Genomic DNA, 14,052 nt, shown 5'->3' on the forward strand with positions numbered 1-14,052 from the left:
GCGATGCACCAAACAATTACCAATTATTATTATTATTATTATCCTTTCGGCTTCCATATCCAGAACCACTCACTCGTTTTGGTTATTGTTTTATACTTAATTTCACCTTTAAAATTTTTCAATTTTGGCTCTGTGAGAAAGTGAAAAAAATCTCCTATGACTAGAAACCAACGTTATTTTGGCCAGATCAATTAGTATATGGTCAGATCTGGCCATAACGGTTGTGGTAATATAATTTCTTTTTTGTAATTATATAATTACACGATTATAATAAAATTTTATAGACAATTTTTTAATAAATGAATAAAGATTTTATACAATAAATTTTAATCAACACTCCAATTTCACAAGCAAAATTAATAAAATAATATATACCTCTTCAAAATATAAAATAAATATTATAAAATAAAATGTTCGACAATTTTTTGAAACCCATGTATAAACACTACTGTATATCCCATTCTTAATAACCATAAGACTTACAAATAGATATAAACAGAAAGACAATGTTAACCTTTAACTAATAGTAATGCTACTAATAGCAACTTTCTCTTTTTTAAAAAAAATAAAAATAAAAACAGTAGTAATAATAGAGCAAAAAAATTCTGCTTGATATTATATGAGCAAAATAATAAAAATAAATTCTTTGCATACAACAATCATATTTTATGTATTCGGGACATAAAATCTCACGGTTGCTTAAAATATGCTTATTTATTAAGTAGAATTGTGTTAGTGAATATTAAGTGAAAATTCAAATACCCAATCATAAAACTTTTTTTTCATTATAAAAAAATGGAAATTAAAGAACTAAAAATTTCAAAAATGCAAATAACATGTCTATTCATAACATCATAAAGCCCCTTTTTTCCCTGGTAATCTTGTCCGATTACGGCAGAGCAAAGCTCCAAGCAGGTAAATCCGAAAACCTTCGTCAAATACTATGATTAAAGTAATTATCATTACAGCTGTTTCTGAAGCTAAGCTAATGTAATAAAGAATTTTGCAAAACCGTAGATTTGACTCCCAAACATTAACCTTTGATATGCAATCGCCAACCACTGATCGATTCTTGAATTGTTTATATATGGCATATATATATATATATGCTGATCAAATCAACTAATCATCCTTGTTTTCTTGGTTTTGTTTTTAAAAATACAGATAATGTCTTAACACAGACAAACAGCTTAGTTAGTACTATTGAGAATATCACTAAGATTCAACAGGATTTGCTCTATTGAAGGCCTGGCCTCTGGCGACCTGTTTGTACAAGCCAAAGCAATGTCCAAAACCTTCAAAGCTTGATTCCGTTCTTTCCCTTGTACATGAAATTCAAAAAATGCATTGTTACCCAGTTTTATACTTTCCTTTGTGTCAACTATGCACTTTATATAGCCTGGATCCGTCACTCCCGCTAGCAGGTCTAGTAAAACTAGCCCGAAATTGAATATGTCACTCTTTTGACTCAAATTCTCACGGTAACTAGTTCCTGCCCCCTCATTATCAGATTCTTCCACGCAGTCAGCTAACTGGACGAAGCCATAATCTGATAACCGAGCCGTCAGGTCGATGTTTATCATGACGTTGGAGGATTTTATGTTTCCATGAAAGTTCATTTTCATGTTCTTTTCATGTGGAGGGGATTGTGCATGGATGAAACCGATTGCTCGTGCAACGTAAACTATTATCATCAGACGTTCATTCCAATTTAAGGCAGTTTGGCCAGCCCTTCCACCTTGAAATCAAAAGGAACAATGTTCAAATATAAATTCCATACATGTTTATAAGTATTTGAAAAAAAAAAAAAAAACTCATCGACCTGGTTTAAATCCCTGAAATCAATATCTATGGATGCAAGCTAAGGTTTATGATGGAATTGAGAAACTCACCTGAAAGCAAGTCAGCTAAGCTTCCCATGGGATAGTAGTCGCAAACAACAAGCTTGATCCTCTTGGCATATAAATAAGCAGTGATTGGGACGAGATACTCGCACTTCTTGCAAACCTGAGCCAACCTCTCAACTCTCGTGCCGAACTCACCCTTTCCTACTATAACCTTCCGAAACCTCTTTAGAGCGCAAAGTCTACCCTTGGATAACACCACTTTTTCTGTCAATCCCCTGTTGTTCTCTCCCATCACACCGACGGACGTCCTCAAAACCTCCTTCAGAGACAGCGTTGGCCCATGATTTTCACAAGAAATCAGCGGCAGATCATCCATCAATCCTACTATGCCATCACCGTATTCAGAGATGGACCCTGACCTGCTATGTTCACCGTAGTCTTTATAATTCCTTTTGGGTTTTGTAAAAGCCCTTGTGAGCATTTTTTTTCTTGTGAAAGATGAAAACTATGGGGTTTCTGATTTGGGGTTTGTGGAAAAAATTAAAAGGGAAATGGTGGTTCTAGGAAACGGGTTAGGGGGAGTGGGGTTTGGATCCAGTTTTTTTATGGTTTAGATTGGTTTGACGTGTGGGTTTTTCATTGTAAACATCGAATCCAGGGCGGTGATACTTTGGTTTGGCGTTTTCTGAGGTTCATGTAATCCCAAGGAATGAATCCATGGAAATTCTCTTCGATTCTTGTTGGCTAACGCATACTTAGAAACAGCCTTAGATTTATTTCGTTTTGTACTTGTATTCCATCTACTGAAGTTAGATTCAAAGGTACATGGCCTGATAATTTCATCAGGGCCGTCTTTCTTTTGGATTTTTCTGTAACACTTTGAACTGGGTACATCATCACGAGCCATATGAAATTGTTAGGATTTGTCTTAAATCTCATATCGAAAGTTAGTAAATTTTGAATTTGTCCAATATTTCACATTGAAAGTTTAGTAAAAGTATAAAGAGTTTCACTCTTATAAATAAGATGTTTTGATTTTAGTTTGATTATCCCAGAGAGTTAGACACTAAAAAAATAGCTAAGTGAGTAGGCTATTAAAGGGTGTAATTAGGTTTTGGGTTAAGTTTTAAGTAAGGAGTTTTATGAGACTTTTTTCATTTTAAAAGTCTTACAGTTGTAAAGATTTATTTGTTAGTAAATTGTATTTGGAATAGGTTATTTTGAGTTGGGTCGAACTAAATATATTTGTGTGTTCTTATTCTTGATTTGAGCTTGCTATTTTGTATGTAGTTGCTGTGTGTGGGTGTTGATTTTTTCAACAAGTAGTATCAAAGTCATGTTCTAGGTTTAAGGTTCGTGAGCCCAAAAGATCGTGAAGTATTGTTTCAAGATGTCTGAAGAAGGTATGTCTGGTATGCTTATATCTAACTTTGAGATTTCGTTATTTGATGAAAAGAGTAATTTTATGTTATGACAAAATATGATTCAAGATCTATTAGTACAACAAGAGTTAGAACAGGCATTAAAGAGTAATAAGCCTAAGGGAATGTCTGATGTTAATTGAAATAAGATTCAAAAAAAGTTGTCAGTACTATTAGATTGACGTTAGCTCCAGAAGTAAAGTACAGTGTGTTGACTGAGAGTACTCCAAAAAATTTGTGGGATAAGCTTGAAGGTATTTATGCTTCGAAATCGTTGACTAATAGATTATGTTTAAAGATGGATCTGTATTCTCTGAAGATAGAAGAAGATATGAGTCTTCATAATCACCTGAATGAGTTTAATATATTGATTTCTCAATTGCTAGTAATTTTCTGTTAATGAGTTAAAAGATGAAGAGAAAATTTTAATTTTGCTGTCATCTTTGCCCAAGTCGTATAGGCCTTTAGTTCAGACTGTGTTAGTGGACAGATCTACTTTGAAGTTGAATGATGTGATTACTCTATTGCGTGAGAATGAAAGGTTTATAAGAGCTCAAAACTCATCACCTAAGGGGAGTACACTAGCTGTAGATGGTTTTGATCGAATGAGGACTCAAAAGAATATTGATGGATCAAGAGAGAGATATAAGTCAAGAGACAGAGATTACAATGATATAAAATATTATTATTATAGTGAGAAGGGACATATCCAAGTGCGCTGCAGGAAGCTAAGAAGGTGGCTGCTTTTAAAAGGGCGAATGATGAGAAGAAATCAGATGAAGAAAAAGTGATATTGCTGCTATCGTGTCTGATGATGATGATGTTGTTTTGACAACTTATGTTGATGAGACTAAGACTTTCAAAAGTGATAAATGTTGAATTTTAGATTCAGCTGCTACAGTTCATATTTGCAATGATAGGAGTTACTTTGTAGAGTTGGATGAGAATGAAAAGTATGGGATATTGTGATTGCTAACAAAGAAAAGGTACAGATTCAAAGCATTGTGAGTGTTCGCCTTAGATCTCACAATGGTGTTATTAGGATATTTCGTCATATAAGGTATATACCAAGTTGTCACTACAATTTGATTATTTTGGGTGAGTTAGTTTCTCAGGGATACACATATTATGGTAGTAATGATTAGTTGAAAATGTATAAGAATGGTAGTGATTCTACAAGGGAATATGATCAAAAATCACTTGTACATGCTTGATGAAGGCTCAGTTGCTGAGATCCCTATGCTGAAAAAAAAAAAAAGAAAGGTAAGCGTGTTAGCTTTATAGATACTGTTGAAGTATTTGAAGATTCAAGTCAAGAGAAGATTTGTTAGGATTTGCCTTGAATCTCATAATCCAACATCGAAAGTTAGTGAGTTTTGAATTTGTCCAGTATCCCACATCGGGAGTTTAGTAAATATATAAAGTATTTCATCTTTATAAATAAGATGTTTTAGTTTTAATTTGATAATCTCAGAAAGTTAGACACCAAGAGAATAGTTAAGTAAGTAGGCTATTAAAATGTGTAATTTGGTTTTAGGTTAAGTTTTAAGTAAAGAATTTTATGAGACATTTCTCATTCTAAAAGTCTCACAGTTGTAAAAATTTATTTGTTAATAGATTGTATTTGAAATAGACCAACCAAATATATTTGTGTTTTATTATTCTTGATTTGAGTTTGCTATTTTGTGTGTGATTGCTACATGTAGGTGTTGATTTTTCCAACAAAAATAACATTCTTTTATATTGGTAATGGCAAGAGAAGATATACATGCAATACAAGGAGATGACAATTGTTCCTTTTATATATATATATATATATATATAGTTATTTATTTATTTTGCAAATAGTTGGCCTGCACATTGGAACTAATATAGCAGCTTGTTTCAAATCGATAAGAAGATATACCGAACATGATTAGTGGCACAACAAGAATCTTTCCTCCTTTGAAAACCTCCATCCATCATAAAGATTATTGAGATTTCAGATTCCATGGTGAGAACAATACACGCATGATATGACTTCAGATACAACGTAAACATTTGCTTTTTCAGCTTAACAAAATGTTTCTTGAAGTACGAGTAAGCCTCTGCAATTCGCATAATTTTTTTTCTAGCCACTTTAACACTTGCGGGGTTGGGCTACTATTTTTGCTGTTAATACTAGTAAAAAATTAGGCCCAAGAACAAGGTATAGCCTAGTTTCGCTTTACCTTTAAAGGCCAGTTAAAGTACCTCACGAACTTAACCAACAGCCAAGAGCCCAGACATTGAGGACCAAATCAGGCCATGAACCCATGAGTAAGGTTTGGCCCTTAAAATTAGACACACACACACCCAAGAAGACAAGAAGATAAACCCATATTTTTTAAAATTTTCTCCCACAATTGAGCCTTGGTTCTTCCGCCAGCTTTAACTAGCTGTTTGTTCCCATCCAATGTGATCCTCAGTTTGGAAATTTATTAATCCCGCACTGATACACCAGATTGCAGTACAGCCCCTACCCTGGACCTAACTTTGCTCCCCAGACCAACCAACATTATTGCTACCTTCAAAAGGCTCAAAAGGGATCGTCAAAGGGGCAAAGATGTAATCAGAAGAAGCAGTCGGACACATGTTCCATAGTCAAACCTTGTGATTTGTCGTATGAGACACCAAACAAAGTTTCAATGTGAATCACCAGTCAGATTTCCCATAGGTTTTTAATATGGAAAATTATTAGATATATGCAACTTTCTCCTTCCTTCAACCAAAACCCACGTGTTTGGTCAGCCCGTTGCCCGCTTCCGGCATCACCGCCTGTCCCAGTCAAAACTGCCCAATCCCTTTTATATTCCCCATTTCTTTACGTTAACCATCAACCTTTCTCTTTTAGAAAAAAATGGCTCGATTTAGCGTTTTGTTCACGGTTATTTTCCTCCTGTTCACCTTCTCTCACGCCCGCTTTTTCACTGCTGAAACGGAACATGAGGTCAACCCCGAAGAATCCATTATCGATTTACCAGAATCCGATCCTAAAACCACAACTGCCATCCTTTTACCTAGCGAGAGACCCGGGTTTGAACCCGCCAAAATAGTTGATTTCAAGCACGATGATGCCTCGGAAACCGACTCCGACGTGGAATTCATTCCGTTGACGACGATCAGTTTTCATCCTGTAAACCGTCACTTCCCCAGGCGTCCTTTGATTCCGTTCCGTCATAAACATAACTGCCGTTTCCACAAAAGGTTCAGGCCTTTGAACCCGCGGCTCCAGCAGAAACACCGTATTTCTTACGGCGATGATATGATACTGTCCGACGGCGGAACTGGTTTTGACCCAGAATCGCGATGGCCTAGGTTTCCCGATGATGCCACCGAGTCAAAGGAGCATGTAGATTTTCTAAAGCCTCATCACCATGACCACGAATACGATCACGAACATGATCATGATCACGATAACCACCACCACTACCACCGCCGCCACCACCACGGAGAGGAAGACGAAACCGACGAAGAAGAGGAACATGAGCACGAGCACGAGGGCGGGTTCATGAGGAGGTTAAGCAAGTTTTTTATTCATGTCTGAGGATACCATGCACGGTTTTAATGATAGTTATGCATTTGATCTATTATGCTTTTTTGCGTTATTTTCACTTTTTGGTTTTCTGGCCTTTAGGGGTTGTAAATAAAATCGCATCCGTTGGGGATGAACAATATGGTATTTCCATGTATAATAGTACTACATGGAACTCAATTTAAGAGATTGTTGGTTTTCTTCTGTTTTTTAAGTTGTTGAAATGGAAAACTTTACTGAAAAGGTCGATTACAGAGATCTAGATCGAGTCAAAGGAACTTTTTTATGTGAAAATTAAAGAATAACAGAGGGTCATAAATTTTGTTATTCAGGGGTTGAAAACAGAGTAGAAATCTATATTTATATATATGAATAAATTTTAGAAATGACTGGTGCATGAACCACTCTGTTCTGGGCTGGTGAGTTCGGCGCATGGCCCTGGGCTTACCTCGATTGCAGCACCACTTACATCACAGCATTTCCATGGAGGAGATCTTGGTCCAGTCCTGCCTAGGAGATTAACCTTTGAAAGACAGATGCCGGTGAAGGGGGCGTTCTTGAGGCCTTGTATCGAGCCTGCTCGCTGGACTTTCACTCCCCAAATGTTCTTTAGTGTGATGCCCTTGACGTATGGGAGAGCGTTTGGGTTAAAATTGTTATCAGGGTGGTCGCCAGTGTCGCCTGCTATTCTTATGCCTGTTCTAACGTTTTCCATGAACACTTCAGACACTGTGATGTTCTTTATAAACCCTCCCCTGCCAATATTGGTCTTCACATGAACACCAATTCCGGTGTTGTAAAGAACTATGTTCTCGGCCAATACATTCTCAACTCCACCAGAGGTTTCACTTCCCACTGCAATTCCAGCAAATGGGGATGACCCTGTTACTCGCCGGATGGTGATGCAAGAGCTGGGGCGTCCATAAGCGATCCCATATTCGTCCCATCCACTCTTGACAGCCACAAGATCATCTCCGGTAGAAATGAATGAGTCTTCTATACAGACATTGGAGCTTGAATCTGTACCAGTGATACATGAAAGTAAACAAAGTTAATGATTCATAGTGCATTTGTGCGAAGCCCGAGTTTTAAGAGGTTTATAAGAACCAAGCAGCGTTTACTTGTGTTTGAATATTACACAATTACATGCACTTCAACATAATCAAGGCTGTCTGGGTGCTTGCTTTTGTGAGAAAATGAAACCCTAAGCAAGATGCATTCAAAGAGTAAAATTGCTTTTATTTTTTACCTGGATCAATCCCATCAGTATTTGGGGAGTCAGACGGAGCCAGGATGGTAACATATCGAATAACAACATTGCTGTAAAGAAGAAAAAACCACGTAAGTTATGATTCTAATTTCTAAACATGCAATTCTTATATGGTATGAAAATACAAAAGCAGCCAACAAAGTTACAACAATCTCATGTGGTTATAATAGCAAATCCAATTATTAACTTATCAACTCTGGTACAAACTGTGCCTATATAAACACCTTTGAGCACCCTGAACAGGGCTCTACCTGCTTCTATAAATTCCCTTTGTTGTTAAGTGTGACAAGGTGCAAAGCTTGGAAATCACCATAAAGGAAGAGGAAATGCAATGAAAGTGGAAAATAACAAAATGATTTAAAAAAGATAATGGTTCAAGTTATCTTTTAAGTTAGAGTGCATTTGATTTTCGTTGGACAAATGTGTGAATTTCTAGCAGATTTGAATGTAAAAGTTCAAAATTGATTTGACTAATGAAGGATAATAAATTTTTAAACATATACGATGAAATTGTAAGGAAGGCTCTAACTGAATTAAACATTCTACAGTGACACCAATCTACCGAATGGTCAGATAGCACATTTTTCTGTCAAATAATTGAATGGCTTATAAATTATATTAAGAGAGTAAATCTTCATATGTAAGAACGAATGCAAAATTTACCTGCAATAAACAGGGTGAATGTTCCAGAAGGGGGAATTTCTAAAAATCACATTGGAAATGATAATGCTCCTGGAATTCACAAATTCAACAAGATTTGGTCTTGTAAACTGGAAAGTCCTCTGCCTCCACATATTCCACCAGATGTCCCCTTGACCATCAATTGTGCCATTCTCACCTGTTATGGTTGAAAATAAATGAATCATGGAGATTCAAGTTGAAATTATATAAACCATGTGAAAAAAACGTAGACATCATAGTAGTGAGAACTATTAATTACCAACACAATTACAAAAGTCTGAATTACCTGCCATTCGCCCTAGTAAGATAATAATTACATGAAGATCCATGCCAATAAATCATGCTGTTCTCTCTTGACAGTGTATAATAGGCTTTTCTAGTCTATAGATAATTATGTCACATAGAAGGTTCATTAGATTTAAGTGATTCAAGATAATTAATGGTAGACAAAACAAATATATCTAAAACATGAATGTCGCAGGCTATGAGAGTAATTAATCACATTGTTATCAAGACCTACCAGTGATCACCACATCTCGTAGTCCATCTCCATGAATAAAGCTCATATATCTTCCTCCAGGGCGTTCCCTTCCTCTTCCATAAGATGGCAAAGGAGCAATCAAAGGCCAATTCAAAGTGTCCTGATACATTAATCCAGGAAGAAAATTACGAGAAGTATATGCAACAAATCATATCATAATAAGAGAGTAGGGGTGCAATAAAGTTTTTGAAACTTTAAAATTTTGGAGAAATTCTTCAACAGGGCTTCAAAGTTCAAACAGGCATGAAACAGAAACTTGAAGCATAGAATAATTTACCCCTTTAAGAGAATAACACCTTTGTGGCCAAGGGAGTCAATAAGAAATAAATTTATGTTATTTCAAAAGATACAGACATTTCCACATATCATAGGCAGAATAAAATAATTAGACATGGGTTAGCATATTTTCTTAACTCAATTAACTGACCAAAAGCTTAATTCTTTATTCCTATGAGGCTGGCTTCGTGCATCTCAAATTCCTTTAGTGAAAATCAAATGTTGGTTTACCAAAAGACAAGCATAACCAGCCACAATAAAAACCTTTTCTCCCATAAACTATGCCACCAGCTAAACATAGTACAATCTTGTTTTCAGAAAATTAAGTTAAATTTCGACAACTAGAGAACATTTAGCGGACCATGATCCCAACATTGACTAACATTTTTCTGTTACTACTAGTTTTCAGCATGATATAACTCAAGTAGAAGTACCTGATGACCACATTCAGTACACTTCATTTGGATTGTTTACTAATACTATTAATTATGAAGAGTACGTTTTATTGTGTAATAAAGAATCCTAACACTGTGGCAGGATAGCATTATATAGCACCAAGTTGGAAAACAATGCTTGCCACTCTCTGTCTGGCTAAATTGTTTAATTGAAAACCCCCAAAAATGTCATGCACATGCAACCATACAACGGAGACCCATAATATTTTTCTCTTTTCTCTAAAATGCCTGGACCCCATGGTTCAAAGAGACATCTTCACCCCCCCCAAACTTTCTACACCACCACCCCAGCGGAACCAAACAATGTCACGTTAAAATTGACATTTCAACCATATCGTACAAATAACAATATTCTCTTGTAAGACTATATCTAACCAAAATCCAAATATTTCAACAAAGAAAAAAAAAAGAAGAGCAAAAATAGCATTATTGAACAAAGAATCACCCTTGCAATTCAATCATAAATTACAGGTAATCAAAACCCAGATTCAAGCTTTCATTACCATTTTAGAAGATAATGGAGTAGCAGTTTTATCTTTATCTAACCTATGATTAATTCTTTTCAACTCACTTCCATTTTCTATCATAAGTATTAAACCTTATGTTTTGAGTAAAAAATGCAACTTTTACACATACAAGGATGGGATGTGGATTGGAATAAAGATTCTAATTTCGAAATGAAGAGTTTTCCATTGTCAAAAGTAAAAAAAATGACTTCTCATTGTATATATGCACCTACAGATTATACTGCCAATGATGAGTAACAATTACAGAAGAAGTAAAAAGATTTGAGTTACCTGAGTGGCTTTGATAACAGCACCTCTAGCCAAATAAAGGGTCATATGGCTAGTAAGATTAAAGCTGTTCGTTAAGTACACCCCAGGAGGCACATAAAGCAGGCTGCCACCTCTCCTTCTCAGATGCTGAATCCGATTTATAGCTTCCCGGAAGGCCTTCGTATTGAGCGTCTTTCCGTCCCCGACTCCACCAAAGTCCGTTATCGATATCTTATCGTTTCTGTGCCTCATGGGCACTATCCCCGAGCACGTTATCAATTTCCCATAAGATATGTGAAACCAAAATGAGGCTTCCAGGAAGAACCAAGAAAGCAAAATCCAAGTCAATGCTCGAAACATTCTTTTTGAAACCCAAAAGAAACAGACAAAAGGAAGATTATTTGGAGAGTGACAAAGAGAAAAAGGAATAAAATGATCTTTAATTTATTATGTTGAAGGAATTTAGTGTATATCTGGAGAGTGATACAAGGAGAAAGCTCCAAATGGTTCTGATTATTTTAATTAGGAAAAGTAAGTGAAGAACAAAGAATTAGATAATATGAAAAGATCGAAAAGGAAGGGGAAGAAATCAAACGAGAAGCGAGAAATTATAAGTGCTAAGGAAGAAGAAACTAGAAAGACAGCGGTTGAGTTGAGACACCGTGCATGAGGAGTAAGCGCGGGTTCACAAATTCTAAGCTGCTTGAAATCTTTATATAAATTCCGAATATTTGGAAACTTTATGTTATGAATTAAAAATAACCTTATAGCGGGGTAAACCTTTTTTTTTTTCAAAAATTTTATTTTTATTATTTTGAATGTATTTTTTATTATTTTAAAATAAAATAATTTAAATAAATAAAATTATTATAAAAGTATTAAAATTAATATATGTTTAGTATCTCATATATTGTGATTATAGTTATTTATGAATTGTTTATACTATATTTTGAGCATTGTATTTTTATTAATCATTTGATTAAGTGTATGATTTTTAATTTATTGTAGTAATAAAATTTTTGTAAAAATATTTAAAACAAAATAAAAAGTAATTAATTTTTACTATGTCTTTTTATATTTATATTTATTATATTATATTTTTTAAATTTAATTTTATTATAAAAATTTAATATATAGTTAAGTCTTATTAATTAATTTAATATAAAATTTAATAGGGTAGTTAATTTTAATAATAAAAGTATTTTAATAATTTAATATGTAGTTAATTTTATATTGTGATTATAGTTATTTATGAATTGTTTATACTATGTTTTGAGCATTGTATTTTTATTAATCATTTGATTAAGTGTATGATTTTTAATTTATTGTAGTTATAAAATTTTTGTAAAAATATTTAAAACAAAATAAAAAGTAATTAATTTTTACTATGTCTTTTTATATTTATATTTATTATATTATATTTTTTAAATTTAATTTTATTCTAAAAATTTAATATATAGTTAAGTCTTATTAATTAATTTAATATAAAATTTAATAGGGTAGTTAATTTTAATAATAAAAGTATTTTAATAATTTAATATGTAGTTAATTTTATATCATATTAAAATTTAAAATGTAATTTAATAAAAATATTATAGTAATTTTGGTCAATTATGGTAAAAAGGATATTTTTATAATTATAATAACAAATATTATAATAATCTTGATTAATCATAGTAAGAAAGTATTTTCGTAATTATGATATGAAAAATTTTATAATTAATTTGATTAATTATGGTAGAAGAGACATTTTAGTAATTATGATAAAAAATGCATTATAAGAATTTTGATTAATTATGGAAATGGGAGTATTACAATAAATTTGGACACGTGACAACTAATAACCATGTAATTGGGGGGTGATTATTATTATTTTTGAGAAAATTACTTTTAATATATTGTATAGATATAAAAGCTTGACAAAAAATGTGTGTTTATTAATTAATACAAATAATTAGGTTTCGTTTGGTTTGAGAAAATATTTTTTATTTTTATTTTTAATTTTTAGAAAATAGTTTTTGTTTTTTGTTTTTTAAAAAATATTTTGGGAAACAAAAATAAAAATTATTTTTTAAAATGTAAAAATAAATAAATAAATAAAATATTCAATCATATTACTATTAATGTCATTTAATTATAAATATAATATATATTTATTAATTAATGATATTAAAAAATGTATAAATATGATAACTTGCAAAACGCAAAGTAAAAAGTAACATATATCCCTTGTTTTCAAATTTGAAAATATTTTTTTTTGTTTTTATATTTCAAATCATTTTCATTTTTATTTTTTAAAATTTTATTTTCATTTTCAATTACCAAATACGTTATCACTCATATTTTTTATTTTCTTGAAAAATGAAAGTAAAAAATAACTTTGTTTTCTTAAACCAAATACTATCTTAATTTTTTTAATTGTAAATGATTTATTGTCCCTGTTACATTAATTTTAAAATCTTCTTCCATTTTTACAAGTAAATTAAATGCCATTATATTTAAAAGAAATTCCATTATAATTTCAAACTTTAAATTTGATCTTAGTACAATTAATGCCAGCCAATTTAAAATTTTAACTAAAATTTTTAATGAAATGAAATAATATCTCAACATCCATAAATTAGTATTGAAAATCTTATTAATTACTTGTCAATTAACCTTTCACATTTTAATTGATCAAATCATTTTTTATAGTTTTGATTGAAAATTCAATTTTGAATTTAGATGTTGAAATATTGCTGTCAAAATCCTTTTTTAATTTTATTTTCGTGTATGTCTATTCATCATTTTTATTTTTTGAATTATGTTCATCATGTTATAGACATATTGCATTTAATTTATTTTGTATCATTATGAAACTATGATAACTATTAAAGATTTAAAGTTGTAATGGCTACAGTTTAAAATAAATTTTAATGTGACTTAAAATTGATTGATTTAAAATAAATATTTTTTTGGTTTTACCAATTATAGAAGTTATATATAAAAGGAATTAAATAAAAAAGGCCTCATATAAAAAATGATAAAAAAAATTTTCGAAGCAATAATTATGAGGTAAAGTCAATTTATTTGTGAAAGAGCAAATATCAACATTGATGTCAGAAATAGGGGTAAGAAAATTTTTGATAAAATCGAAATTGGATTTAAAGTAGTATTATTTGAATTTTTTTTATTTGATTTAGATTAAATTTAAATATTAAATATTTTTTTAAGTTTATATTTATTTTAAAAT

General features: G+C 32.2%; 3 protein-coding genes across 3 annotated transcripts; 1 reads left to right on the forward strand and 2 right to left on the reverse strand.

Moving 5' to 3' along the window:
- Positions 1–1,044: 1,044 nt before the first annotated feature.
- On the reverse strand, positions 1,045–2,602 carry LOC111287260 (putative inactive receptor kinase At5g58300). Its single transcript, XM_022877668.2, has 2 exons — positions 1,893–2,602; positions 1,045–1,738 (listed from the first exon to the last, which is right to left on the reverse strand). The coding sequence occupies exons 1-2, from the start codon at positions 2,326–2,328 to the stop codon at positions 1,191–1,193; spliced, it is 984 nt and encodes a 327-aa protein (XP_022733403.2). The 5' UTR covers positions 2,329–2,602; the 3' UTR covers positions 1,045–1,190.
- A 3,052-nt stretch (positions 2,603–5,654) lies between these two features.
- LOC111278843 (uncharacterized) lies at positions 5,655–7,079 on the forward strand. The gene has a single exon (XM_022865523.2). It carries the CDS (start codon positions 6,147–6,149, stop codon positions 6,831–6,833), a length of 687 nt encoding a protein of 228 aa, XP_022721258.2. The 5' UTR covers positions 5,655–6,146; the 3' UTR covers positions 6,834–7,079.
- Positions 7,080–7,085: 6 nt separating this feature from the next.
- LOC111278838 (putative polygalacturonase) lies at positions 7,086–11,509 on the reverse strand. Its single transcript, XM_022865509.2, has 5 exons — positions 10,842–11,509; positions 9,293–9,413; positions 8,755–8,929; positions 8,071–8,141; positions 7,086–7,841 (listed from the first exon to the last, which is right to left on the reverse strand). The coding sequence occupies exons 1-5, from the start codon at positions 11,178–11,180 to the stop codon at positions 7,201–7,203; spliced, it is 1,347 nt and encodes a 448-aa protein (XP_022721244.2). The 5' UTR covers positions 11,181–11,509; the 3' UTR covers positions 7,086–7,200.
- Between the last annotated feature and the right edge of the window lie 2,543 nt (positions 11,510–14,052).

This window comes from Durio zibethinus, chromosome 17 (assembly GCF_047325235.1).
Source record: "Durio zibethinus cultivar Kanyao isolate XHJ-2024 chromosome 17, ASM4732523v1, whole genome shotgun sequence".
Taxonomy (NCBI): Eukaryota; Viridiplantae; Streptophyta; class Magnoliopsida; order Malvales; family Malvaceae; genus Durio; species Durio zibethinus.

What these genes read in the sequence shown, in the direction of transcription:
- LOC111287260 (XM_022877668.2), bottom strand. Translation starts at nt 2,328, where the DNA reads ATGCTCACAAGGGCTTTTACAAAACCCAAAAGGAATTATAAAGACTAC. An exon ending in CTTAGCTGACTTGCTTTCAG is followed by an intron (nt 1,739 to 1,892) that starts GTGAGTTTCTCA and finishes TTTGATTTCAAG; the next exon opens with GTGGAAGGGCTGGCCAAACT.
- LOC111278838 (XM_022865509.2), bottom strand. Translation starts at nt 11,180, where the DNA reads ATGTTTCGAGCATTGACTTGGATTTTGCTTTCTTGGTTCTTCCTGGAA. An exon ending in ACGAGATGTGGTGATCACTG is followed by an intron (nt 8,930 to 9,292) that starts GTAGGTCTTGAT and finishes CAACCATAACAG; the next exon opens with GTGAGAATGGCACAATTGAT. An exon ending in TACTGATGGGATTGATCCAG is followed by an intron (nt 7,842 to 8,070) that starts GTAAAAAATAAA and finishes TCACTGGTACAG; the next exon opens with ATTCAAGCTCCAATGTCTGT.
- LOC111278843 (XM_022865523.2), top strand. Translation starts at nt 6,147, where the DNA reads ATGGCTCGATTTAGCGTTTTGTTCACGGTTATTTTCCTCCTGTTCACC.